The sequence below is a fragment of the Cervus elaphus genome, chromosome 6 (assembly GCF_910594005.1).
Source record: "Cervus elaphus chromosome 6, mCerEla1.1, whole genome shotgun sequence".
NCBI classification, from domain to species: domain Eukaryota; kingdom Metazoa; phylum Chordata; class Mammalia; order Artiodactyla; family Cervidae; genus Cervus; species Cervus elaphus.
In genome coordinates, this window is record NC_057820.1 from 15,082,624 (window position 1) to 15,110,257 (window position 27,634).

Sequence of the window (27,634 nt, forward strand, 5' to 3'; positions counted from 1 at the left end):
AAAGGGAAAGTGTTAGTCACTCAGTTGTGTCCGCCTCTTTGTGACTCCATGGACTGTAGCCCGCCAGGCTCCTCTATGCTCCTCATAGAATTCTCTAGGCTGAAGTGTTTTGCTCATGCTATGAGGTGTGGCTTTGGGTTAGCTGCCTTTGTTTTTTTCTTTCCCCCCAGAGTTAGCCTTTCTGTCTGCAAAACATTGCATCCTGGCTCTTGGAAATCCCTCTTGAATCTGGAGAAATTATGTCTTGCCAACCAGCCTCCTTTCCTGAAATCCAGCGTGACTGCTGACGGCGCACCAGTTGCTCCACTTGACAGTAAGTCTGCCTGTCTCGTTTCACTTAAATGTTCACTGGTGAGTATCAGTAGATGTAGAGAGCCTTCCTTACCACAGTTTATTATGTTTCTTGGCCATGATAATTACTTTTATAATACCACTTGTGAATAAATTGACCAAATTAGGGTGAATCACCTGGCTGGCCCTTGGCTCCTGGAATGATCCTCCTCGTGTGACTTGGTGGCATTATTACAAAATACAGCAGGATAGACCTGCCCAGCCATCACAGCAGGACGTTCATTTGTGATGCTGCCTTAAGGAGATAAGGAGATGAGAGCAAATTGTTCCAGCGGCTCGGCCTGCCCGGCCAACAGTTCGGCGGAGGAGCTGCCAGAGGGGCTGAAGGCGTACGGGAACCTGGAAGTCGTGTTCACAGTGGTGTCCGCCCTGATGATCGGCCTACTGATGTTCTCCTTGGGATGCTCTGTGGAGGTCCAGAAGCTCTGGGGACACATCAGGAGACCCTGGGGCATCGCTGTGGGACTGCTCTGCCAGTTTGGGCTCATGCCCCTTATCGCCTACCTCCTGATCATCAGCTTCTCTCTGAAGCCCCTCCAAGCTATGGCTGTCCTCATCATGGGGTGTTGCCCAGGGGGAACCGTCTCAAACATTTTCACCTTCTGGGTGGATGGAGATATGGATCTCAGGTAAGTTACATGAGGGAATCTCAGCTGTCTTCCCCTGCCTGGGGTGGGTGTGGGAGGCTTACACGTTTGTGTTAAAAACTCTGCCAATCTAGATCGAATTTCTAGTGGGAAACATTTTACAGAGACTTGTTCAGTCCCAGAAGGACTTTCATTTTTTTTTCCCCCTTGTTTTTTGGCGCACCACACAGCGTGTGTGGGATCTTAGTTCCCAGACTTGAGATCGAACCCACACCACCTGCAGTGGAAGTGGGGAGTCTAAGCCCCTAAATCACCAGGGAAGTCCCCAGGAGTTTCCTTTTTGAACTTAAAATTAACTTTGCCGTGACTGTCTTCTGTTTTACTGGCAACTGTTACTCTTTTCTGAGTAAAGGGGTTGGGTTCATACACAGTGGTGAAGTCACGTCTCCTCCTCACCCAGTGGCCCTTCCTGGGCGTGAACTCATTCTCACCCACGCTGATGGCTTTAACAGCAGTCCTAATTTCACAATAGGATCAGAGTCCCAGGAAGCTAAGGCTAGTTGGGTGCTATTGTAGTGGTGGTGATGGTGGTGTCCGCACAAGCAGAATGAGGGCCTTGTGACCCTAATGAGCACCTACTTTATGAGATCAGTATTCTGGGGGACTGGATAAGGGTGCTTCAGGGGTATCCTGTTTTAAGAGACCTATTGAGTTGACTTGCGGAATAACACAAAGACTCTTACGACAAAAACTTTTTTGTGGCTTTTGCAGATGCTTAGCATTCACTACTAGAATCTCATTCCTTTCATTTAGGTCAATGATCTTGTTCCCAGTTACAGTGTAGTTGAATACCCCCGGGAGACATTAAGCTTTATCATTCATTTACATTTTAATGAAAATGAATTAATCACATATATTTTGGAGTCCTTGTTTCGATGAGGGGGGAAAAAGGGCATTGGAGGAAAGGATGGAGTCACAATGATAAAAAAAAAAGGGCTACAAAGCAGTGGTCTTTCTAGAATCTTTGCTTACTTATGAACAAGCTGTTTCACCTTTTGCCCCAGGAAAGACCTACTTATAAATTTAAATCTTTGTTCGATATGTATGCCATTTAGCTGAAATTTATTGTACAATGAATGAATGAACCAGAGGTGCTGGCTTTGCTGGGAGTTGACATTAGTGAGTCAGCTGCAGGTATGGGTTTCTGGTTTCCTGCATGTGCTCAGTGTTTAGCATATGGAACTTATTTCACCTATAAATTTTAATGGGTTCATGCCAAGCAGACCAATAATTAATTTTCATATGGTTATGTTTTTAGTTACCCACTTATCAAAGATTTAAAATGAGTCACTTGCCTCGCTCATTTAAACCCTCCCCCCTCAAAGTGCACTGCTAATTCAAATTCAATAAAGCTGACCATTAACATAATAATTGAGAAATGATAAATATTCTTTACACAAAGCCTATATAACAGTGATAAATTTCAGGGACTGCAAGTTTTTGGAAAGAAAAAGGACACATATTTATTAAGTACCCTGGACAGGCATGGGATTGATGCTTTCATGGATGCTCTTTCTCTTCTTTCTTGGCCCTCAAAATAACCTTGTAAATGACCGTTTATAATTCTGAATTTTATAGCTGAGAAAATTGTGTCTCAGATTGGTTAAGTCGATTGCCAAATGCTACAAATTGAATATGGCAAAATTCAGATTTAAAGTCACAGCTGTTTCTCATCAGTCTGCAATGTGGGCACCTTCTTCCATGCTATTTATTAGCACAACTAGATCTTCTGAGTATGAGCATACATCTTTAAAAAAATCTTTTTTATTGAAGTATAGTTCCTCTGCAATGCTGTGTTCGCTTCTGCTCTACAGCAAAGTGAATCAGCTCTGTGTTTACCTCAGTCGCCACTTTTCTGAATTTCCTTCCCATTTAGGTCACTTAGAGCCTTGAGTAGCGTTCCCGTTGCTCTACAGTTCCTTCTCATCAGTTATCTATTTTATACATAGTAAGTAGTGAGTATCAATCCCAATCTCCCATCCGTCCTAAACCCCCTTCTTTCCAGCTTGGTATCCGTACACCTCTGTGTCTCTATGTCTGCTTTGCAAATAAGTTCACCTGTACTGTTTTGCTAAATTCCACATATACATGTTGATACACAGGATTTGTTTTTTCTCTTTCCCACTTACTTCACTCTGTGTGACTGTCTCTAGGTCCATCCATCTCTCTGCAAATGGCACAATTTTGTTCCTTTTTGTGGCTGAGTAGTATTCCATAGTATATATGTACCACATCTTCTTTATCCATTCCTCTGTTGATGGACACTTAGATAGGAGCATACATCTTTAAACAGTGTTCTTAAATACCTCTGGGAAAGAGAACATTTACCTTCATCTCTTTTTTTTTTTTTTAAATTAATTAATTTATTTATTTATTTTTGTCATACATTGATATGAATCAGCCATAGATTTACACGTATTCCCATCCCGATCCCCCCTCCCACCTCCCTCTCCACCTGATTCCTCTGGGTCTTCCCAGTGCACCAGGCCCGAGCACTTGTCTCATGCATCCCACCTGGGCTGGTGATCTGTTTCACCCTAGATAGTATACATGCTGTTCTTTTGAAATATCCCACCCTCACATTCTCCCACAGAGTTCAAAAGTCTGTTCTGTATTTCTGTGTCTCTTTTTCTGTTTTGCATATAGGGTTATCGTTACCATCTTTCTAAATTCCATATATATGTGTTAGTATGCTGTAATGTTCTTTATCTTTCTGGCTTACTTCACTCTGTATAAGGGGCTCCAGTTTCATCCATCTCATTAAGACTGATTCAAATGAATTCTTTTTAACAGCTGAGTAATATTCCATGGTGACCTTCATCTCTTATTAGCCGACATTATAATAAAAGTGCCAATAATAGGAAGTCTGTAAAAGGTAAAGCTCATTTTACTTTGCTTAATTAGCTTTTAACTTTGGTCAAATTATTTAACCTATAAGCCTCATTTGTAAAATGGGGTTAAAATTACCTATTCCCCATGAGACTGTATTTTAACAAGGAAATATGTATGCAGGGTGCCAGGCACATAGTAGGTACACAGTAAATATTAGCTACTTTCCCCTTTTTCTTATAAAATTTTGATTTCAAGGCTCACAAACAAGAAAAAAATCAAGTAAAAAAATTTAAATTCCAAGAAATGAAATTTTTAAATGGGGACTAAATACTAGATTTTCAAAAGCTTATAGATACAAGAGTAATAAATCTTAATTTTCTGTAAAAATTGTAAATTGGAAACTCAGTATTATTGACTGAAACAGTATCCAAGTTCATTGCTTTTCTTACTTGATTACCAACAAAAATAACTTTTAAGCAAAACCCAGTAAACAATCATTGATAGGAATTCTGCTTTTCATACTGGATGAAATCCAAGATCATTTAGTCCAGCATCTGGTAGCTCAGATGGTAAAGACTCCACCTGCAATGAAGGAGACCCAGGTTTGATCCCTCGGTTGGGAAGATCCCTTGGAGAAGAGCATGGCTACCCACTCTGGTCTTCTTGTCTGGAGAATTCCGTGGACAGAGGAGCCTGGTGGGCTGCAGTCCGTGAGGCTGCAAAGAGTCAGACACAACTGAGCGAGTAACAGTTTCACTTTCACTTCATTTTATAAATGAAATTTAGATTTAGTGCTCTGGAGATGACCCCAGCTGTGTTTCACATGCCTTAACTCTGCTTCATTCAGTCTACTTGTGGTCACTCTAAACAAGGTGTTTTAGAATCGACATGTCTGAACTAGTTTCTGTATTCTGAGTGTCTGTTGCTGACCCCAGGCCTCTTCCCAGTCACTTGGGCTCATCATCTTAGCAGTCCCCTGTGACTCCGTCCATGCTTCTCTTCCTCCGTTCAGTCCTGTGGCTCGTACCGTAGCCCAGCCTCTTGGCGTCACGCAGAGCTTGGCTTCCTATCTCTCCACTGTCATCACCTCTGTTCAGGCCCCACAGTTCCTTTCTTGGCCAGTTGCAGCATCTTCACAATGTACTCTCTGTCTTCCATCTCTCCATCGTGGTTTTGTAGTAAGTGGTTAAGGTAGGCTCTGAGATTTGACTGCGTGTCTTTATATCCTGATTTGGGACCTCTTTTTTGTAACTAGAAATCATAGTAGTTCCTTTGTGGTATTGTGAGGAGAAAAGGAATTATATTCATCGGGCTTCCCTGGTGGCTCAGAGGTTAAAGCGTCTGCCTCCAATGCAGGAGACCCGGGTTCGATCCCTGGGTTTGGAAGATCCCCTGGAGAAGGAAATGGTAACCCACTCCAGTACTCTTGCCTGGAGAATCCCATGGACGGAGGAGCCTGGTGGGCTACAGTCCACAGGGTCGCAAAGAGTCGGACATGACTGAGCAACTTCACTTTCACCTTCAAAGTCTTTTCAACACCTGCTAAATTGAATAGAACCTAATTCAAGTCTAATGGACTTCTGTAGGTTTATTTCCCATTAACCCCTTAAGCACAGATGGCCTGTAGTAAGAATGGACTACTAACTGTTATTTAAATATATCCCACACTTAAGAAATTTTTAAAAAATTTGTTTAGCTGTGCCTGGTCCTTTTGTAGCATGTGGGGTCTTTAGTTGAAGCATGTGGGATCCAGTTCTCCAGTTCAGTTCAATTCAGTCGCTCAGTCATGTCCGACTCTTTGTGACCCTTGAACCGCAGCACGCCAAGCCTCCCTGTCCATCACCAACTCCCGGAGCCCACCCAAACCCATATCCGTTGAGTCAGTGATGCCATCCAACCATCTCATCCTCTGTCGTCCCCTTCTCCTCCTGCCCTCAATCTTTCCCAGCATCAGGGTCTTTTCAAATGAGTCAACTCTTCGCATCAGGTGGCCGAAGTATTGGAGTTGTCAGCTTCAACATCAGTCCTTCCAATGAACACCCAGGACTGATCTCCCTTAGGATGGACTGGTTGGATCTCCTTGCAGTCCAAGCGACTCTCAAGAGTCTTCTTTAACACCACAGTTCAAAAGCATCAATTCTTTGGCGCTCAGCTTTCTTTATAGTCCAACTCTCACATCCATACATGACCACTGGAAAAACCATAACCTTGACTAGATGGACCTTTGTTGGCAAAGTAACATCTCTGCTTTTAATATGCTGTCTAGGTTGGCCTTAACTTTCCTTCCAGTTCTCCAACCCGGGATTGAATCTGGGCTCCCTACGTTGAGAGCTTCAAGTCCTAGTCACTTACTAACTGGGTCATCTTGGCAGGTCATGTAAATTCTGTATGCTTTAATTTCATCAGGGAAGTGAAGTGAAGTTTCTCAGTCATGTCCGACTCTTCGTGACCCCATGGACTGTAGCCTGCCAGGCTCATCTGTCCATAGAATTCTTCAGGCAAGAATACTGGAATGGGTTGCCATTTTCTTCTCCAGGGGATCTTCCGGACCCAGGGATCGAGCCTGGGTCTCCCGCATTGTGGACAGACGCTTTACTGTCTGAGCCACCAGGGAAACCCACTTCTAAAATAGGGAAAAACATGAGCTACCTCACTGGTTGTTGCAAGGATTGAATGAGGTAATATACACACACACACATGTATATGTATATATACATAAAGTTATTATTATTATTATATAGGTTAGGCAAAAGAGCACTGTGTCAGAGGTCTGTGTTTTAGTTCTTGCTCAAGGAGCTGTGTGCCTTTGAGAAATTTGCCTTTCTGGACTGTTTCCTCATTTGTAAAAGCAATGGGTTAGACTCTCTGAGGTCCTTTTTTCTTTTCTTTTCATTGAAGTTTATTACAGGATATTGAATATAGTTCCCTGTTCTATACAGTAGGACCTGTTGATCCCTTCTATATATAATAGTTTGCATCTGCTAATCCCAAACTTCCAATCCATTCCTTCCCTGTCTACCTCCCCCTTGGCAACTACAGGTCTGTTCTCTATGTCTGTGAGTCGGCTTCTGTTTCATAGGTAAGTTCATTTGTGTCATATAAGGTCCTTTTTTCCATTGTGGTAAATATAGATAACATAGTGGTTACCATTTTAACATTTTTCAGTGTACAGGCAGTGGCATTAAGTACATTCAGGATATTGCAGGATCTGTTCCCCAACCAGGGACTGAATCTGGCCCCTGGTATCAATAGCCTGAGATCATAACCACTAGGCCACCTGGGAACTCTAGTTTGATAACTTTTGATGTACGAAGTCTGTTCTTCCCTGAGGACATGTTTTTGTCCTCAGCAGCAAAGAAAGAATTCTGGGCACTCATGGTGGTAGAGCCTGAGAGAGTTAGTGGCCAATTTTGACTTTAAAGAAGCTCTTGATCCTTCAGCAGAGACCTTGAAAATAGGACTTCAGATTCTTCAGGTCTGCTTAACAGGGCCTGGTGGAGAACTGAAGAGAAGAGAGACAGAACTGAGACTGAATCCATGTGACCTCATGTTAAGTTTCTGTCTGTAATGCTACATACATTAGTATTTTTTTCCTAATGAAGATAATACCCACACACAGAGTTGTTTTATAGATGAAAAGAGGACAATGTATGTAATGAAGTCTGCTACTTAGCACGTGGTGCTAGGTAAATGCTGATTACTGTTCTTGAGAAGCAGCAGACAGGAGTAATGTGTATATTTGGGGATGAAGAACCTGGCCTGGAACCTATCTAGGGCCAAGTCTATTGATCTGATCTTATAGTATATTCCAGGTTAGTCCTGGAATATAGTATATTCTAGTATAGTCTTTCTGGCTAGCTAGATAATTTTATAAGTGGTTTTTTCTTTTCTTCAGTGGGAAAGCAAATGTATTCTTTCACAGTTTTGAGTGTCAGCATTCCAGAGTTTATTGGTTTCAAGCTAAAAACCACTGAATAATTTAAACCCATTGTAAAATAGTATACCCATGGACACTACACTTTAGTATAGTGCACATATATGTAATTTCCATGTTTTAAAGGAGGTTCAGGGTTTACCTGTTTGTCCAGACATGTTGAATCTGTCTCATTATTCTCTATAATAGTTTGTGGACGGTGAGGCCATTCTGCTTAGTGCAAGCGGAGTCTTGTTATACTGAAGTCAGATTTTGCCAACAATATTCCTCGGTGAATAGCCAAGAGACCCAGTTGGCCACATCCTCTGTTTATGCTGCATTGGAATTTCATGGCAGTAAAACAAAAGGTGTGACTATCCATCACACTCATGGACATTCACTGTGTGCTTTTCCAAGCTTTGTTGGCGTTTGTAATTGTTGGCAGAGCAGCAGGGTCATGGATCGCTATCCATCCTTGACCATTACTGTGCATGTGATGGGCGTGAGTTGTGTAAAGGGTGGAAATCGTCACCTGTGTAATCAAGGGTATAGGATGAGTCTGATAGAATCTCGCAGTTTGCTTCCCAGTGTCATGAATCCTACCTTTCTGGTGCGTGCATCATGCTTAGTCTCTTCAGCTGTGTCTGACTGTTTGCGACCCCATGGACTGTAGCCCACCAGGCTCCTTGGTCCATGGGATTCTCCAGGCAAAAGTACTGGAGTGGGTTGACATTCTCTTCTCCAGGGGATCTTCCCAACCCAGGGATAGAACCTGTGTCTCCTGCCTTACAGACAGATTCTTTACCCACTGTACCACCTGGGAAACCCACATTTCTGGGGTTTGATCCAAAGCCATGCAGGAGGAAAATGCTGTGCTAGTTCTGCAGAAGTTCAAGATCAAAGTGATATAGTTTCGACTTCCTTTCAGCATGTGGTGGTATGAAGAGCCAGAAATGTAGCACTATCATAGACTAGGAATTAGGGAGTGCCCCAGACACACACTTCATGGATACAAAGATTTGAAAGCTGTGGCAAATTGCTTTTCTTCCTTAATTTGCTCTTTAGTTAGGAAGAAGACTTTGCCCAACTCAAACATTCGTTGTTGTTGTTGTTTTAATTTTATTAATTTATTTAGGCTGTGCTGGGTCTTCATTGCTGCGAAGGTTTTTTTCTAGTTGCGGCAAGTGGGGCTACTCTCTAATTGCAGCGCATAGGCTTCTCACTGCGGTGGCTTCTTGTGGCGAACGGGCCCTAGCGCAAAGATCCTGAGTGCTGCAACTAAGGCCCAGCACAGCCAAATAAATAAAAGAAGACAATTGATCAGTTTCATACCTTATACATTATAAAGTATAAATGTTAGATAAGCTGAAAATATAAATGTAGAATATAAACCTATGAAAAAGTAAAAAGTGGGGGCAATATTTGAAAAACCTCAAGAAAAGGGGAGATCTCTAATAAAACAGGGAACACTGAAGCCGGGGGGAAAAAATGGACAGATTTGACTACCTCTGTGTTCGTTATTTATTGTGGCAAAAGTCATAAGCATAGTTAAAATATAAGCTTGGAAAAATGTTTGTATAACATTTGATGATATGAAATCAACCCTGAATATTCATTGGAAAGACTGATGCTGAAGCTGAAGCTCCAGTACTTTGGCCACCTAATGCAAAGAGCCGACTCATTGGAAAAGACAGTTATGCTGGGAAAGATTGAGGGCAGGAGGAGAAGAGGGCAGCAGAGGATGAGATGGTTGGATGGCATCACTGACTCAATGGATATGAATCTGGGCAAACTCAGGGAAATGGTGCAGGACCAGGAAGCCTGATGTACTGCAGTCCACGGGGTCGCAAAGAGTCGAACATGGCTTAGCGACTGAACAACAACAACCCTACTTTTAAAATAGCTCCTGCAAGTGGAGAAAAGAAAAATCAGACAAGCAAGGCTGTTGTGAGGGGGTTTCTAAGAGGCTAATAAACATTGGAAAGCACAACCTCATAGAGAATCAGATGTATAACAAAAGAAGAGTGAGGTAAAAGGGATCGATCACCTCCAGTGTAGGGAAGATTGTGAAATATAATAAAAATTTTTGAAAGTAATCTGGTAGTATCTATTAAAATGAAAAAAAGGCTTTTGACATAGTGATTCAACTTTGGAGAATCTATTCTACAGACGGAAAAGAATTATTCAATTGAAATATGTGTAAGAGTGCTTATTATAACATTGTTTATAACAGAAGAAAACTCAAAGCAATTTTTCATTATTAACGGAGTAATTGAGGAAATTTTGGCATGTTTATGTTGCAGTTCTTTTGAAAAAAAAAATGAGTTTCTTATATCTGTTGTCCTGAAAATGACTGTTGTATTAAGTGGAAAAGAACGCAAAAGCAAGCAAGCTACAGAGTAAGTTGTGTTGTGTGATTGCTCTAAAAAGAAAAAAGAATAAACCTCTATTCGGTGAACAAGCAACCATGAAATAGGAATGTTTAAATGAAAACAGACAGGAGAAGGATGATATATACAAATACTTGTGAATTACCTAAGTCTAGTTTTCTGAAAGGGTCATCAGTCAGCTAAATATTTGACGGTGCATCTTTGGGTTAGATTCCCAGATGGGGGATTGTTGAATCAAAGGGTAAACACATGTGTAATTTTGCTTGCTGCTGTTATTCAGTCGCTAAGTTGTATCCGACTCTTTGCAACCCTATGAACTACAGCACGCCAGGCTTCTCTGTCCTTCACTATCTCCCGGAGTTTGCTCAAACTCATGTCCATTGAGTCGATGATGCCATCCAACCATCTCATCCTCTGTCCCCTTCTCCTCTTGCCCTCAATCTTTCCCAGCATCAGGGTCTTTCCCAATGAGTCAGCTCTTTGCAGGTGGCCAAAGACAGGTGGCCAAAGTTTTGCTAGATGTTGCCAAACTCCTTCCAGATTTTGTGCCATTTTGCATTTTACAGGCAATGATTTGAGAGTATAGAAGGAGTATTATTTGCGCCATGCCACATGGCATGTGGGATCTTAGTTCCCTGACCAGAGTTTGAACCAGGCGCCCTGCATTAGAAGCATGGAGTCATAACCACTGGACCATCAGGGAAGTTCCCAGAGGAGTATTTTTAATATCACTGAAGTATAATGATTGCTGCTTTTCTGGGAGTATAAGCATTCTTCTGATTGTTGTTGTTCAGTCACCCAGTCATGTCCAACTCTTTGCGACCCCATGGACTGCAGCACGCCAGGCCTGCCTGTCCCTTACCATCTTCTGGAGTTTGTTCAAGTTCATGTCCATTGCATCAGTGATGCCATCCAGCCATCTCATCCTCTGATTCCCTCTTCTCCTTCTGCCTTCAGTCTTTCTCAGCATCAAGGTCTTTTCCAATGGAGTTTGCAGCAGGTGACCAAAGTATTGGAGCTTCAGCAGCCTTCCGATGAGTATTCAGGGTTCATTTCCTTTAAGATTGACTGGTTTGATCTCCTTGCTGTCCAAGGAACTCTCAAGAGTCTTCTCCAGCACCACAGTTTGAAAGCATCAATTCTTCAGCACTATGCCTTCTTTACCATCCGGCTGTCACAACCGTTCTTTTGATAGAAAATGTCAAAGTCATCACAGCAGATTATTTTATAGGCAGGGAACTTAATTAAATGGAAACACTGGTGATTCATAGTGTGGGGAAGAATCGTGGTTGACTTGCTGACTGATCTAGCGCTGAGGACCCTTGCTCTCTCTGCAGCTGACCTTAGCCATGCAAAGGGTCTCCTCCCCCTCTCCTTGGTGGGGTGGGAGGTGGTAAGCCTCAGTCTCTCAGCCATCTGCACCACAGACACAGGTTAGGCATATATACTACGTGCAAGGCAGGTTGCTCTGAGAACCTAAATAGTGAATATTCAAACATTCTCTGACTCTCGAGGGCTAGCATTAAGGTGAACAAACTCTTGCTTTACCCCTGGTTTGTGTTGTATGATGTTTTCTGTGCCTCAGTTAATCAGTAGAGCAGCAGTATTCGTGTCTATAGACAGTTTGTACGTTTGTAAACAGATTGTGTAATTTTCCTAGCAATTTTAAAGATGAAGTATTTTGTTGACCTGAAGGATATCTCATTTCCAGTTACCTTGCATCCCTGCCAAGTCGCTTCAGTCGTGTCCAACTCTTTGCAATCCTATGGAATGTATCCCGTCAGGTTCCTCTGTCCATGGGATTCTCCAGGCAAGAATACTGGAGTGGGTTGCCTTGCCCTCGTGCAGGGGATCTTCCCTACCCAGGAATCAAACCCATGTCTCTTATGACTCCTGCATCGGCAGGCAGTTTCTTTTACCATAGGTGCCACCTGGGAGGCCCTTCCATTTATCTTATTTCCCCTAATTTTGACCTTCCCAAGTGGCACTAGTGGTAAGGAACCCGCCTGCCAATGCAGGAGATGTAAGAGACGTGGGTTCTATCCCTGATTTGGGAAGATCCCCTGGAGAAGGGCATGGCAACCCACTTCAGTATTCTTGCCTGGAGAATCCCATGGTCAGAGGAGCCTGGCAGGCTACAGTCCATGGGGTCACAGAGTCAGATGTGACTTAGCACACACACCTCTAATTTTACTGATTCATTTTCTTGTTGATTTTATCACCCAGATAGGGAAAAAATCCTATAGACAGAAACAGTAAGCCAGTGAGAAAACTGTTGGTCAGAGGGAATAAGCAATCTCGATTATAGCCTGGCATCTTTTGGCTCAGTCCCTGTTTTTTGAAACATTATAAGACTTCAGGACCCAGATAAGACTTCTTGGCTCCCTCTCTGAATTGATATAAAAGTGGGAAAATTTTGATGTCTTAAACCATAGATTAGAAAGTAGATTCCTGGTTGTCAGGGATGGAAGAAGAAAGGAATGGGGAGGGACTGCTAATGGGGGGATCTTCTTTTGGAGGTGATGAAAATATTCTGGAAATAGAATAGCATAGTCACATTTACTAAAGATACTTTTTTTTTTTTTTTATTGGCTATGTTGGGTCTTGGTTGCGGTACATGGGATCTATAGTTGTGACACATGGGAATTAGTTCCTTGTCCAGGGATCAAACATGGGGCCTGTGCATTGGGAGCTCAGTCTTAGCCAGTGGACCACCAGGGAATTCCTCACTAAAGATACTTTAAAATGAAATCTTATTGTCTATGGGTTATGTATCAATAAAGAAGAACGGTATAAGGAAAAATATGAATCCTTACAGTGACTATCAGAACATTTAGGACAAGAAAATGTTCATAAAATATGAATTAATTGATAGATGACAAGAACTGCTGGAAATCTTTCTCTAGACCACAAATCCAGCCATCATTTGTTGAATAATAAGACAGGAGGGAGTTTCAAGTAAATTACCTTACGTCATGTGTAAGAAGTTGTGCCCCAGAAGTTGTTTTGGTTAAAGGATTAAATTCTTTACTTAAAAAACCTCCCTTGTAAGCATGACTTTAATTTTACTTTCAGCATCAGTATGACAACCTGTTCCACAGTGGCTGCCCTGGGAATGATGCCACTCTGCCTTTATCTCTACACCTTGCCCTGGAATCTTGAACAGAATCTCACCATTCCGTATCAGAACATAGGTCTGTATTGGGCTTGTGACATGAAATAGTAATAGTGATGGTAATAGTAACAGCTGTTGTTTAGTATGTGTCTGCTTTATACAGAGGATTCTACATATATCTAATTTAATTCTCCACATAACCCAACAGTATAGATTCTATTACCAGTTCCATTTCTTGTATTTTCAGAAATAGGTGAAGTCACTTGACCAAGGTTGTGCACCTGGTAAGTGCAGAACTTGATTTCTGACTCTGGAATCTGACTGCAAAGTCTGAGTTCTTAATGCCTACAAGTGTTCAGTTTTGAAAATAAAGTCAGAAAACTCACTTATTAAAAACAAACTCTCCTTATATAATTCACTAGAAAGTAGTTGGACTCCTTGTGACGCACAGGTTAACTGCATCTCAGTGACTCTTATGAGACCTTAGTTCCCCTGGTTTCATCTGTCACATCACCCGTGAGCCTCGACTTCTTTACTGATCAACACAAATGATTCTTATTAACTGTTAAAGCATATCCACACATCACAACTACACCCATATCTCCTTCATCATCTCCTTAAACTCTCCTTTTTTTAGAGAGCTCTGTGAACTTACTCAGCTTGGAGGAAAAACTTGGTGGGATGATAATGTCTATCCTGGTTTGATCAGCGTCTTTGAAGCATTGATAGAAACTGAGATTCTTGAACTCCAAAGTGTCAATCTGGAGTTTCAAGTTATTACTTGGAGGGCTTACAACCCATGGCCCATAATTCAAAACTGTGAACAGAACCACATCCTGATAACAGCTGAAGCCCGTTGAATTTGTAAAATTTAACTGAAATCTTAATTTAGAAATCATAATTTTATGTGCAACTTCTTCATATTACTAAGAGATTTAATATATTCTATTTTGACAATATATAATAATAGGCTTAAATATACAATTTAAGCCCCAAATATTATAAGCAACTTATATGACTTTGGCTAGTATTTCAAGTGAGCAGATTTGGAACGTGGCACTGGAAAATGTCAGTGTATGGCTCCTGTTGGGCAAGCAGACCTCTGCTATACTGAGCCTGCCTTCAATGTCTTCATTTACTCGTGTTCACTAAACGATGTACTGATGTATTTCTCTACCTGCCTATGGGTTACCTGGTTACAAGTGAAACCATGAGAACTTGCTTTGGTTTCTAAAACAGATGGTGTGTTTGTTTTGCAATAGGGATTCTTTGCAAAGCAAATCACTCATTGGCTTCAAATAGAGAAATAATAGCTGTAGTTGTAGAGTGGTGACCCCATAGATAGCAGCCAAAGAATTTCAAAGACACAAAAGGGTCCATCTGTTTTCTAATCTTTACGTTTTCAATTGTCTCTAAAATTCCATGTGATTGTTGAAGGATTCTGAGAGAAATATGTGATGGCATTCAGTGCTACCATTTACCCTTCAAAGACTGTCTTTCAAAGATTAAAAAATTTTTTGGAGGTGGGATGCAGAAATAAACTGTTGCTTTAATTAAAGCTTTTATCTACATGAAATAGACATAAATTGTTGAGGACTGGGAGGTAAGGGTAGAGAAAGGATACCTACTGTCTGACAGATGTTTCTTCTCTTCAGGAATCACCCTTGTGTGCCTGATCATTCCTGTGGCCTTTGGTATCTATGTGAATTATAGGTGGCCAAAACAATCCAAAATTATTCTTAAGGTAAGGAGTTCCATGGGACATTTCAGACACTGAGACTTGCCAAGCAGACGTAGGCAGTGACCAGAACAAACAGCCCAGTAGAATACAGCCCACACCCAGCAAGTTTCTTTACATGCCCTGCATTTTTGTATCCAATTGCCCGATTTCCTCCAGTCTAAGACTTGCCTTATCACTTCCGTGGGCCGCTACGTTGAGGCTTATGACATCCTGCAAAGCGTGGAACTCATGTTTCAGGGGCAGAAAAGCTTAGGCCTGCGTGTGGACAGAGAGTGCCCATTCTCTCACAAGGCTTCACATGGTACTCTCTGGTGAAAGCTGGTCAAGGCTGCATGAAGTGGGGCCGAGTGTTTAGGATGTGGCTGGTTTCCTGGAAGAGCAGGGAGCAGCGCTGTCTTTCAGAAGCATTCCTGGGGGAGCCTCTAAAGATGGAGTTTGTACATACAAGCAAGGACTTCTGACCACACAAATCACTGTCAAAATGAAATCATCCAGAACGTGTTGAGGCATGATGGGAACTGGGACCTCTTACTTCCTCTTGACTTTCCAGGGTTGTCTTTTTTTGTTTTTTTAATTGAAGTATAGTTGATTTACAATGTTGTGTTAATCTCTAGTGTACCGCAGAATGACTCAGTTTTACATATATATATATACATATCTGTATTCATTTTTATATTCTTTTTCATTATGGGTTATTCCAGGACATTAAATGTAGTTCCTCAGGGCTGTCTTTAGTTTATTGGAGAAACAAGCACATGTCCTCGTTAAATGGCTTTTAAAAATTATCTGGCTTGAAAGAAGGCATTCTCAACAATGGTGTCCATCCCCTAGGATTCCAAGTATGTATTGTTTTAGAAGATATATGCTTTTTCCCCTTTTAATGTATGCTGCTTTCATGAAGATTTAAAAAATGTTTTAGTTATTTTTTGTATTTATAAAGAAAGAAACATTTGGAGCTAATTGGAATTTCGGCACATAAAATCTCAGTTCCTTTTAGTTTGAGGATTATACCTTGGTTCAGCTTAAGCTCTGGGGGTTTTGCTGTAGCTGGCAGAACATGCCACTCCATTCACCTGCATGGATGCTGCTTCTCCACTTTGGCGTGGGACTGAACCACCCCCACCCTTCCTCCAGTGGGGTGGAGAATGAGAGAAGAGAGGCTGAGAGGCAGACAGATCAGGGAACTGGGGGAAGGATTAAATGGTGTGCGTGCGGATGGCACATGGTGACTTTACTGTTGTTTCAGTAGGAGGACATTTCCAGGGTGGCAGTGGGTGGTTATAATTTTGTTTACAAACAACAGGAAAGAGTATGATCACAGGAACCTCTTCCTTTTTATTTATTTCTGGCTATGTTGGTTCTTAGCTGCGACACATTGGTTGCTCTCTAGCTGTGGCACACAGGCTCCGCAGTTGCCCCATGGAATGTAGGATCTTAGTTCCCTGACCAGGGGGTCAAACCTGTGTCCCCTGCATTGGAAGGCAGATTCTTAACCAATGGACCACCAGAGAAGTCCCAGGAACCTCTTACTTTTCAAGTACTCTATTTTGAATTACTTCCTTAAAAGAGTACCTAACAAAGAAAATAATGATTTTGGTGTTTCCAAATCCTCTACTAGTTCATCAGTGTCATTGGAGAAATATTTTCTATATGTTTGTAAAGAGCAAATTCAAAACCCTTTGGCTATTCCATAGGAGTTGCGGCAGAAAATATTTAATAATGTGCATAACTATATTTTAGAGTATCTTCATTAAAATTAGGATACTTTAATCGTTATTTTGGGATGTCTTCATTCTTTGTTCCTAGCCCTCTTTTCATTTTAGATCTGATTCATTTTCTTTTCTTTAATTTTAAATTTATTTATTTTTTAATTGAAGGATAATTGCTTTATAGAATTGTGTTGGTTTCTGCCAGACATCAACATAGATCCGATTCATTTTCTGAACAAGTTGCTTTTGGTAAAGTTTAAACTCTGAGATCCCTCTCTTGGTAGAAAGTTCAGAAGCCTTTGTATGTTGCAGCATCTTTGGTTAGGCAGAGGCCCAGTGTTTCCCTGATTTTGACCCCAGGACACACCTAAGGTACACTGGGTTGTTTTTATTTTGTTTTGGTTCTCCACACCCTGAATCATTTAAAATCAAGGTTGATGCTGTCGCTGGGTGCAGTTTGCTGTGTACACGATGTGAGTGGGAACTTGCCAAGATCCTGATTTTCCGCCAATATTTTGGGTCTCGCTTCTTTTCTTGGAAAAAAAATTTTGTTGGATTTTTATTTCTGTTGAACAACAAAAGTATGAGAGTATTCATTTGGGAGAGGATAGAGATATCTGTCAGTACCTCTCATATTACATTAGCACAGGTGGTCTAATGAAGCATCAGTAAATTTCATTTGGCGGAGAGAATCGCAGGAATCAATGCTATAAGAAGTCTCTGGCAGTTGAGGGTGGTGGGAAAACAGTGGTGGATGATCAGGCAGGGCAGATTTCAGACAACAGATTCCAGGGTGGGGTCCAAGAGTTGTGTGCAGAGGAGCTCAGTTGTATTCAACTCTTTGTGACCCTATGGACTGTAGCCTGCCAGGCTCATCTGTCCATGGACTTCTTCAGGCAAGAATACTGGAGTGGGTTGCCATTTCCTCCTCCAGGGGATCTTCCCAACCCAGGGATTGAACATCTTTCACGTCTCCTGCATTGCAGGCAGATTCCTTACTGCTAGTGCCACCAGGGAAGCCCTGTGTGTAGAGGTACTGGATGCTTATTAACAGATTTTCCCCTTATTTCACAAATTTGTCCTACCCATGAAAAATTTCACCATCCAATTCTTCTGGCAAAATCCTCCACTTGAAAGGAAAAAGGTACCGATCATAAAATAAGAAGACTTAGGTTTGTGTTGAGCTTCATCGAATTCTAGCTCCTCAGCTAAGTCACTTGACGACATTGGACCTCTGTAAAATGACATAGGATTCGGTGGTTCTCTAAGTCCTCTCTTTGTTCCTCTCTTCTAGGTTTCAAGGCTTTTAGAGCAGTGATGGACTTTGCAAAAAGACCATGATGTTCACGCATACCTCTTTCATTGATTTGTCTTAGATCGGGGCCATTGCTGGCGGACTCCTCTTTTTGGTCATCGCAGTGGCTGGTATGGTGCTGATGAAAGGATCTTGGAATTCAGACATCATTCTTCTGATGATCAGTTTCATCTTTCCTTTGATTGGCCATGTCATAGGCTTTCTCCTGGCACTTCTTACCCACCAATCTTGGCAGAGGTACAGTTAAATTATCCATAAACTTTTAAAGAGGACAAATTAAACACATTGCTGTTGGCAGACTTTGCTGCCTGTCTGTGTCTGGAAGCACAAAGAGTTTTGCCTTATAAAGTGGGTGGAACAGGACAACTCATCATAAAGAGAGTGGAAAGATCATAGTAATTCTTCACATAAATGAAAAAGTGAAAGTGAAAGTCGCTCAACTGTGTCCGACTCTTTGCGACCCCATGGACTATACAGTCCATGTAATTCTCCAGGCCAGAATACTGGAGTGGGTAGCCTTTCCCTTCTCCAGGGGATCATCCCAACCCAGGGATGGTTCATTAATGGTGTCAATATCCCAATCCTAATTTCACAAATTACAACTTCCCATCAATTTGGCCTTGGTTTCAATCCACTTGTTGCAATCTGGACACACTTCTCTTCTTAGTCTAATAGTTTAAGAGGATGGGTGAGATGGTTTCACTAAATATAGAGACCATTCTAGAGGATGAGCAAGGATTCAAAGATTAAGCATTTATCTATTGTTTGTGCCAAATTTTTAAAAAGTGCTAATTGTAAAGGGCAAGAGGAGATAGGACAAATTCGAGAAATACAATAGGAATTTATCTTAAATATTATCATTACAATGTGGGGTATATAATACATAAATACTGTTGTTTTTGTTCATTCACTCAGTCCTGTCTGACTCTTTGCAACCTAATGTACTGCGCCATGTCAGGCTTTCCCTGTCCTCCACTATCTCCCAGAGTTTGCTCAAACTCATGTGCCACTGAATCAGTGATGCCATCTAACCATCTCATCCTCTGTCATCTCCTCCTCCTGTCCTCAGCCTTTCTCAGCATCAGGGTCTTTTTGAATCAATCAGCTCTTTGCATTGGGTGGCCAGAGTATTGGAATTTCAGCATCAGTTCAGTTCAGTTCAGCCACTCAGTCGTGTCCGACTCTTTGCGACCCCATGAGCCGCAGCACGCCAGGCCTTCCCGTCTATCACCAATTCCTGGAGTTCACCCAAACCCATGTCCATTGAGTCAGTGATATCATCCAACCATCTCACCTCTGTTGTCCCCTTCTCCTCCTGCCCTCAATCTTTCCCAGAATCAGGATCTTTTCAAATGAATCAGTTCTTCACATCAGGTGGCCAAAGTATTGGAGTTTCAGCTTCATCATCAGTCCTTCTAATGAATATTCAGGACTGATCTCCTTTAGGATGGACTGGTTGGATCCCCTTGCAGTCCAAGGGACTCCCAAGAGTCTTCTTTAACACCACAGTTCAAAAGCATCAATTCTTTGGTACTCAGCTTTTTTTATAGTCCAACTCTCACATCCATACATGACTACTGGAAAAACCATAGCCTTGACTAGATGGACCTTTGTTGACAAAGTAATGTCTCTGCTTTTCAATATGCTGTCGAGGTTGGTCATAACTTTCCTTCCAAGGAGTAAGCGTCTTTTAATTTCATGGCTGTAGTCACCATCTACAGTGATTTTGGAGCCCCCAAAAATAAAGTCTGCCACTGTTTCCCCATCTATTTGCCATGAAGTGATGGAACTGGATGCCATGATCTTAGTTTTCTGAATGTTGAGCTTTAAGCCAACTTTTTCACTCTCCTCTTTCACTTTCATCAAGAGGCTTTTTAGTTCCTTTTCACTTTCTGCCATAAGGGTGGTGTCATCTGCATATCTGAGGTTATTGATATTTCTCCTGGCAATCTTGATTCCAGCCTGTGCTCCAGCCCAGCGTTTCTTATGATGTACTCTGCATATAAGTTAAATAAGCAGGGTGACAATATACATCCTTGATGTACTCCTTTTCCTATTTGGAACCAGTCTGTTGTTCCATGTCCAGTTCTAACTGTTGCTTCCTGACCTGCATACATATTTCTCAAGAGGCAGGTCAGGTGGTCTGGTATTCCCATCTGTTTCAGAATTTTCCACAGTTTATTGTGATCCACACAGTCAAAGGCTTTGGCATAGTCAATAAAGCAGAAATAGATGTTTTTCTGGAACTCTCTTGCTTTTTCGATGATCCCGCAGATGTTGGCAATTTGATTTCTGGTTCCTCTGCCTTTTCTAAAACCAGCTTGAACATCTGGAAGGTCATGGTTCACGTATTGCTAAAGCCTGGCTTGGAGAATTTTGAGCATTACTTTACTAGCGTGTGAGATGAGTGCAATTGTGAGGTAGTTTGAGTATTCTTTGGCACTGCCTTTCTTTGGGATTGGAATGAAAACTGACCTTTTGCAGTCCTGTGGCCACTGCTGAGTTCTCCAAATTTGCTGACATATTGAGTGCAGCACTTTTCACAGCATCATCTTTCAGGATTTGAAATAGCTCAACTGGAATTCCATCACCTCCACTAGCTTTGTTCATAGTGATGCTTCCTAAGGCCCACTTGACTTCACATTCCAGGATGTCTGGCTCTAGGTGAGTGATCACACCGTCGTGATTATCTGGGTCATGAAGATCTTTTTTGTACAGTTTTTCTGTGTATTCTTGCCACCTCTTCTTAATATCTTCTGCTTCTGTTAGGTCCCTACCATTTCTGTTCTTTATTGAGCCCATCTTTGCATGAAATGTTCCCTTGGTATCTCTAATTTTCTTGAAGAGATCTCTAGTCTCTCCCATTCTATTGTTTTCCTCTATTTCTTTGCATTGATCCCTGAGGAAGGCTTTCTTATCTCTCCTTGCTATTCTTTGGAAGTTAACACAGCACAAACATTGTCAGTTTGAGAAGAAATCCACTGTGATATGTAGATCTCCCCATTTAAATTTAAATTCTAGGGTTTCTTCTTTTGATCCTTGGTACAATTTTATCCAAGAAATAGAATAGACACATATATGTATTTAAAAACATGAAGTGGGAGATTTTTAATCGGCTTTACATTTTTGTCTACTTGGGAAACATTCAGGATGGTACCAAATACTTGGTGAGGCTCTGCCAAGTGTATCTCATTTACTTCTTACTGCAAGTCTAAGAGGTAGATACTCTTGGTTACCCATTCTACAGATGAGCAAACCCTTTGGAAAAGTAACCTGACCAAGTTCATAGAACCAGAATGTGGCAGAGTTAAGATTTGGTCTTCCCTGGTGGCTCAGAGGTTAAAGCATCTGCCTCCAGTGCGGACGACCCGGGTTCGATCCCTGGGTCAGGAAGATCCCCTGGAGAAGGAATGGCAACCCACTCCAGTATTCTTGCCTGGAGAATCCCATGGATGGAGGAGCCTGGTAGGCTACAGTCCACGGGGTTGCAAAGAGTCAGACACGACTGAGCAACTTCACTTTCACTTTTTTTTTACAAGGTCAGGATCCCCTGAAGATAGCAGACTCCAAGGATGTTCAACTTCCTTGAACACAAAACACATAGTATTTGTGTTTAGTGTATGCACATCTTCCATAGGTCTTCCCAGGTGGCTCAATGATAAGGAATCCGCCTGCAGTACAGGAAATGCGGGTTCAATTCCTGGGTCGGGAATATCCCCTGGAGGAGGGCATGGCAACCCCCTCCAGTGTTTTGGCCTGGGAAAGCCCATGGACAGAGGAGCCTGGCGGGTTACAGTCCATGAGACTGCAAAAGACTTGGACACAACTTAGTGACTGAGCATGCATGCACATCTTCCATATACTTAAAATGTCTCTAGATTACTTATAGTACCTAATACAATGTAAATGATATATAAATAGTTGCCTGCAAGGCAAGTTCAAGTTTTGCTTTAGAAACCTTGCAGAATTTTTCTTTTCCAGAATATTTTTGATCTGAGGTGGGTTGAATCCATGGGCTGACTGTCCTGAGGAACACAGACTGTTGAGGATTTGAAATATAATTGAGTCGGGAGAGAAGGATTCCTATGGCAGAGTGTAGTCACCAGTTTTTTTTTCCACACTTGATGGCTTGATAAATATCAGGACTGAGATACTGCATTTGCTTTGTGAATGGTCCAGGTGTGAGGTACAGCTGTGTAGCTTAATCATGTCAAGTTATGGACAAGGTCTCTGAAAGAAGTGAGAGTAATCTGCAGAAAGCAAAATAAGGAACAGGATAATTAGAAATAAAATCAGAGCCACCGAATTTGCCCTGTACTAGTGATAATATGTTTACTCCCACTTTACAAACCCTTGTTACCTTTACTTCTCAGTCCAGGTTGCATAGCGTGCTAAGTTGCTTCCATCATGTTCGATTCTTTGCAACCCTATGGACCACAGCCCACCAGGCTCCTCTGTCTATGGGATTCTCCAGACAAGAATACTGGAGTGGGTTGCCATGCCCTTCTCCAGGGGATCTTCCCAACCCAGGGATCGAACCCCTGTCTCTAAGTCTCCTAAATTGGCAGGCAGGTTCTTTACTAGCGCCACCTGGGAAGCCAGTTTATGTAGAGGAGCTGCCTTATCAAATGCCTCTATCCTCTCTCCTGCCATCTGTGAAAACCTTGAGACACCCTTTGGAAATTGGAAAAGATGAAACTGCCTAATCCAGCCTCCAAGGTCCTGCCTAGGTTTTCCTTTTTCTCCCTCCTGCTCTTCCTTCCTCCCTTCCTTTCTTCCTTTGAAAACAAATAAAACCAAGAAAAGTAGACAAACCTTATTACTAAACCCTTTCACCAAAGACTTCATTGCAGACTTTTTGTTTTCACATAGGATTTTTATGTTTCTTTTTTTAAAAAATAATTTTATTAATTTATCTGGGTCTTCGTTGCTGTGTGGGCTACTCTACAGTTGCGGTGCATGGGCTTCTCAGTGCAGTGGCTTCTCCTGTTGTGGAGCACAGACTCCAGGGCGTGTGGGATTCAGCAGTTGTGACTCTAGAGCCCAGGCTCAGTAGTCATGACTCACAGGCTTGGTTGTCCTGCAGCATGTGGGATCTTCCTGACCCAGGGATCGAACCCAGGTCTCCTGCACTGGCAGGCAGATTCTTCATCACTGAGCCACTAGGGAAACCCTGTTTATTTTCAAGTGTCATTTAGTTCGTTATTTAGTTGCTAAGTCGTGTCCAACTTTTTGCAACCCCGTAGGCTGTAGCCCGCCAGGCTCCTCTGTCCACAGGACAAGGCTAGAATTCTCCCAGCAAGAATACTGGAGTGGGTTGCCATTTCCTTCTCCAAGGGCTCTCCCCCTCCCAGGGATGGAAGCTGAGTCTCCTGCATTGGCAGGCAGATTCTTTAGTTTACACTGTTTTGTCTCTGACTCAATTTTCCATTCTCACCTCCTCCAGTCCTTCACTTCCCACAGGCTGGCTTAGAGCATAAGCAAAGCTTACTGACCAGGCCACACTCATACCTGTCCCCAAACAAGCATTTTCCCACATTAAATGCCTCTTTCACTCTTTCCATCCTTTAATCCCACCCTTCCTCTGTGAAGCCTTCTCTAAAAGTGGCATTTATGCCACTTTTCTGAATTTCTGCCCCACCTCGCTGACCCGTGATCATACTTGGTCATGTGTTGTTCCTGTGTATCTTGTCTTTTCACCCAGATTCCCAGGGGAAGGTTGGTAGAGCCCTCTTCAAGAGGTGCTTCTTAAGAGACCACCTACAGAGCAGGTACTCAGCAAATAATTATTGAAGCATTTTTAGTAAGCATTTTTAGTACTCTCAGCTCATGGCTTGCACTTATTACTATACATAAGAGACAATTTTTGTATAGTCCTTATTGCTGGTGCATAACATTTTTGTCTTGGTAGGTGCAGGACAATTTCCTTAGAAACTGGGACTCAGAATGTTCAGATGTGCTTCACCATGCTGCAGTTATCCTTCACTGCCGAGCAACTGGTCCAGATTCTTAACTTCACATTGGCCTATGGACTGTTCCAGGTGCTGGATGGGTTTCTCATGGTGGCTGGTACGTAAAGCCCCCAGTGAGTAGGCTTGACTGAAAATTGTTCACCCAGTTCACAAACTCCTTTTTCAACATGAATCTACATGGACTGCCCTTGTGATACATTTTTAGCATGACATTTCTAGGGAACATAAAATGTATAAACAAGATCCTGTGCCACAAGTGGAAGTTTCACAGAAAAAAAAAAAAAAACTGTGAAAGTGAGCTTATAAACCAATGTGCTTTGCAAAAAACAATGCACTCTCAGAACTGTCCATGAGCAATTATTTCATCTCAAAAATGACATTTGTTATGTTTTATTAAGAAATATTCCAAATGTTATTTCACAGTACTTCTGTGACTAAGAATTGTGATGAATGGCTGTGAAATATAATGCATACACATATATTTAAAAAATATACATATATATGTCCTTGGGCTTCCCTGATGGCTCAGACGGTAAAGAATCTGCCTGCAATGTGGGAAACCTGGGTTTGATCCCTGGGTTGAGAAGATCCCCTGGAGGAAGGCATGGCAACCCACTCCAATATTCTTGCTTGGAGAATCCCATGGACAGAGGAGCCTGGCGGGCTACAGTCCAGAGGTCACAAAGAGTTGGACATGACTGAGCAACTACGCACAGCACAGCACATATGTACTTGCCTATCCCTATCAATATGCAGGTTCACAGAAGTTAAATTTAAAATATATAGATTGATAGATTAGTCTTAGCCATTGTGAATTTTTTTTATTGTTGTCACAGAACAGATTCGACTAAGACTCAAAGATTACTGATATAACTGATTATATGCTAATTACTGATCGAACAATCAGTATAAGGAACACCAGGGTTTAATTTTCCCACAAGATATAGTCTAGAAGAGTAAAACCCTGGTCTTAGATCCAAATTTTAATACCTTCTCATGGTGAGACTGTTTTCGAAGGAATATGCTTGGTCCATTCCCAGTCACAGAATCACCAGGGGAGCACCTGATCCATAGTAGGCAATTCACAGGAGTTGCTGACTAACTGAATGAATGACTGGATGAATGGATGAGTTGTCAGCAATCTGATGAGCGTCTCAATCACAGAAGGTTCATTCCAGACAGAAATAGCCATCCTGATACACTGAATTATTTTGTTCTAGTTTTCTCTTCTTCCTTTTTATTTCCCCATGTGTTTATACATACGTGATCCAAAGCAAACAAACCCCCAAAGTTTTGACCCGTGTACAATGTTACCAAATTATAGTCTTTGCCAAAGTGATTTTTAAATTCTGGTGTGTTTTAACATTTAGCATATAAGATGTACAAGAGGAGATTGAAGAACAAACATGGAAACGAGAAGCCAGGTTGTCAAGCCCGCCATAGGAAGAAATCCACTTCTCCCAAAGAGGCCATTGCTTTCTTGGAGGTGAATGAAGAAGCCACTCTGAGTCCTGGGCCATCAGGACCCAAGGATCTCCATGGGGCTCCCACGCCAACTGATGACATCTCACGTGCCAAGTAGGGGCTTGTTGGCTTGACTACTCCTTGCCTTCCTCAGCGGCCAGTAGAGACAGCACAGAGCTGATGAGTGAATCTTGTTGGTAGGGCTTATGGGAATGTTTGAGTGTGTGATGTTAACATATTTATGTGTGGATTGTTTTGAGTTGTCATAGGATCCCCTTGGAGAATATGTTCTGCCTATTTCTGGTTCTTCCTTTGCGGGTTTACACATGTTTACTAGTTGCTATGTGTGTTCTTGTCTTCCGTACAGTGAAGCGTGATCCCCATCGTTACATGAAGTCGTCAAGCTGTGAATTTTAATCTCACAAGAGTTAGGACTCTGGGTAGAGGAGATGGCACCTCACACTGCAGGGCAAGGACAGTCTGGACCCACTTGATTTCTTGACTTTGGGCAAGTGCTTTGGGGTAGTGGGGAGAAAGCATACAACTCTTGTAAAAATGGGGTCTTTTCTCAAATGAAGATTGGTCTTTAAGGGCTTGAAAATCTTCTTAGATTTATAGATGTAACACAAGGGATTACATTACATTCCCTAGAGGGAATCTAATGAACCCTTGAAGGTAATATTTTTACTCCCTAGAGACAGGCACATTTATTCTTCTCATATGTAGATTTGAGTTATATAATTTAAAAAGTGCATTCCATGTATACTGTTTCATAAATCACTAAATGATTAATCACTGACTCAATGGACACGAGTTTGAGCAAACTCCAGGAGACGGTGACGGACAGGGGAGCCTGGGGTGCTGCAGCCCATGGGATTGCAGAGTTGGACATGACTTCGCGACTGAACAACAAAAACCAACAATATATTACAGAGCATCTTTACATGTCAGTCTGTGTTGACCTACCTCATTCTTCAGAACAGTGGCTTCATAAAAGTATTCCAGTGTATGGAAGGACTGTAATTCATTTCACCATTTCTTACTCAAGGACATTTAGATAGCTTTCAACTTCTGGGTCTTACAGTGCTGTTACAAACACCTGTGCCTCCGTGCCAGTGTTTCTGTAGGATCCTTCTCTAGACTTGAATTGCCAGGCTGATTGCACATTAAAATGCTGGGCAGAGAGCTCTCTGGAACGTTGTACAGCAGAGCCTGAGAGTGTCTGACTTCCCACAGCCACATTCATCTTAAGAGTGATCGTTCTGCTTTGTGAAAATATCTCATTTAAAATTGCATTGTTAAAATTGAGTGAAGCAGAGTATTTTTCATGAGTGCGTGTTCATGTCCTTTGCCCGCTTTTCTATTGTATTTTTTCCTTTTTGATTGATAAATTTTAACACATGCTGGACAGTGACTCTTTGCTCTATGTTTTGTCAATATTTTACCTCTCTTGTCTCTTAGTTTTGTATAATGTCTTTTGCTGTATGGAAGTTTCACATGTTCAACTTTATTAGTCTTTCAAAATTGTTTTTTGACCTTAATATCTATCAAATGTTAGAATATTTATATCTTTGTGTGGATCATGAATTGTAAAAGGACCCCTTTTTCGTGAATGTATGTGGACCCTTTTCAGGGAGTTCTTTTTGGGGTCAACATATTTACTAGCTGCCGTGTATACTGTCTGGCAGGAGATAAAACCCATCCTTCTCCTCTAACATTATCAAAATATTTCCTATATTTTCTATTACTTTGATCGACTAAATATGTACATATTTATTCTATTTTGAATTTATTTTTTCTATGCTCTGTTAAAAATCTAATTAATTGTCCTAACATCATATACTGTATCAGTCATCTTTTCTCTACTGATATGAAATACCACTTGTATCATGTAACTTTCTATTACTGTGTTTTATTGGGCTCTGTTTGGTTCCATTTTTAAATTATTTGTAAATTGTGAAATGTGTAAAAGCATATTGTCTGAGATTTAGTGCTTTACATTTTATTTTGTAACTATACCCAGGGACTTATAGGTTATATATATAATGTCAATGGTTATTATGGTATTTTCCCAATTAAGGACATCTTCATGGTAGTACAGAGACATATTAGGTATCACAAGTATATTTATATGGAAAGGAAGTACACACATGTGTGACATGATTGTTAATTCTCAACTGCTGCA

General features: G+C 41.6%; 1 protein-coding gene across 1 annotated transcript; it reads left to right on the plus strand.

Moving 5' to 3' along the window:
• The first annotated feature begins 603 nt into the window (after positions 1 to 603).
• SLC10A6 (solute carrier family 10 member 6) lies at positions 604 to 27,433 on the plus strand. Its single transcript, XM_043906245.1, has 7 exons — positions 604 to 980; positions 13,209 to 13,327; positions 14,904 to 14,992; positions 18,075 to 18,250; positions 23,925 to 24,082; positions 25,356 to 25,563; positions 25,817 to 27,433. The coding sequence occupies exons 1-7, from the start codon at positions 604 to 606 to the stop codon at positions 25,824 to 25,826; spliced, it is 1,137 nt and encodes a 378-aa protein (XP_043762180.1). The 3' UTR covers positions 25,827 to 27,433.
• Positions 27,434 to 27,634: the final 201 nt, after the last annotated feature.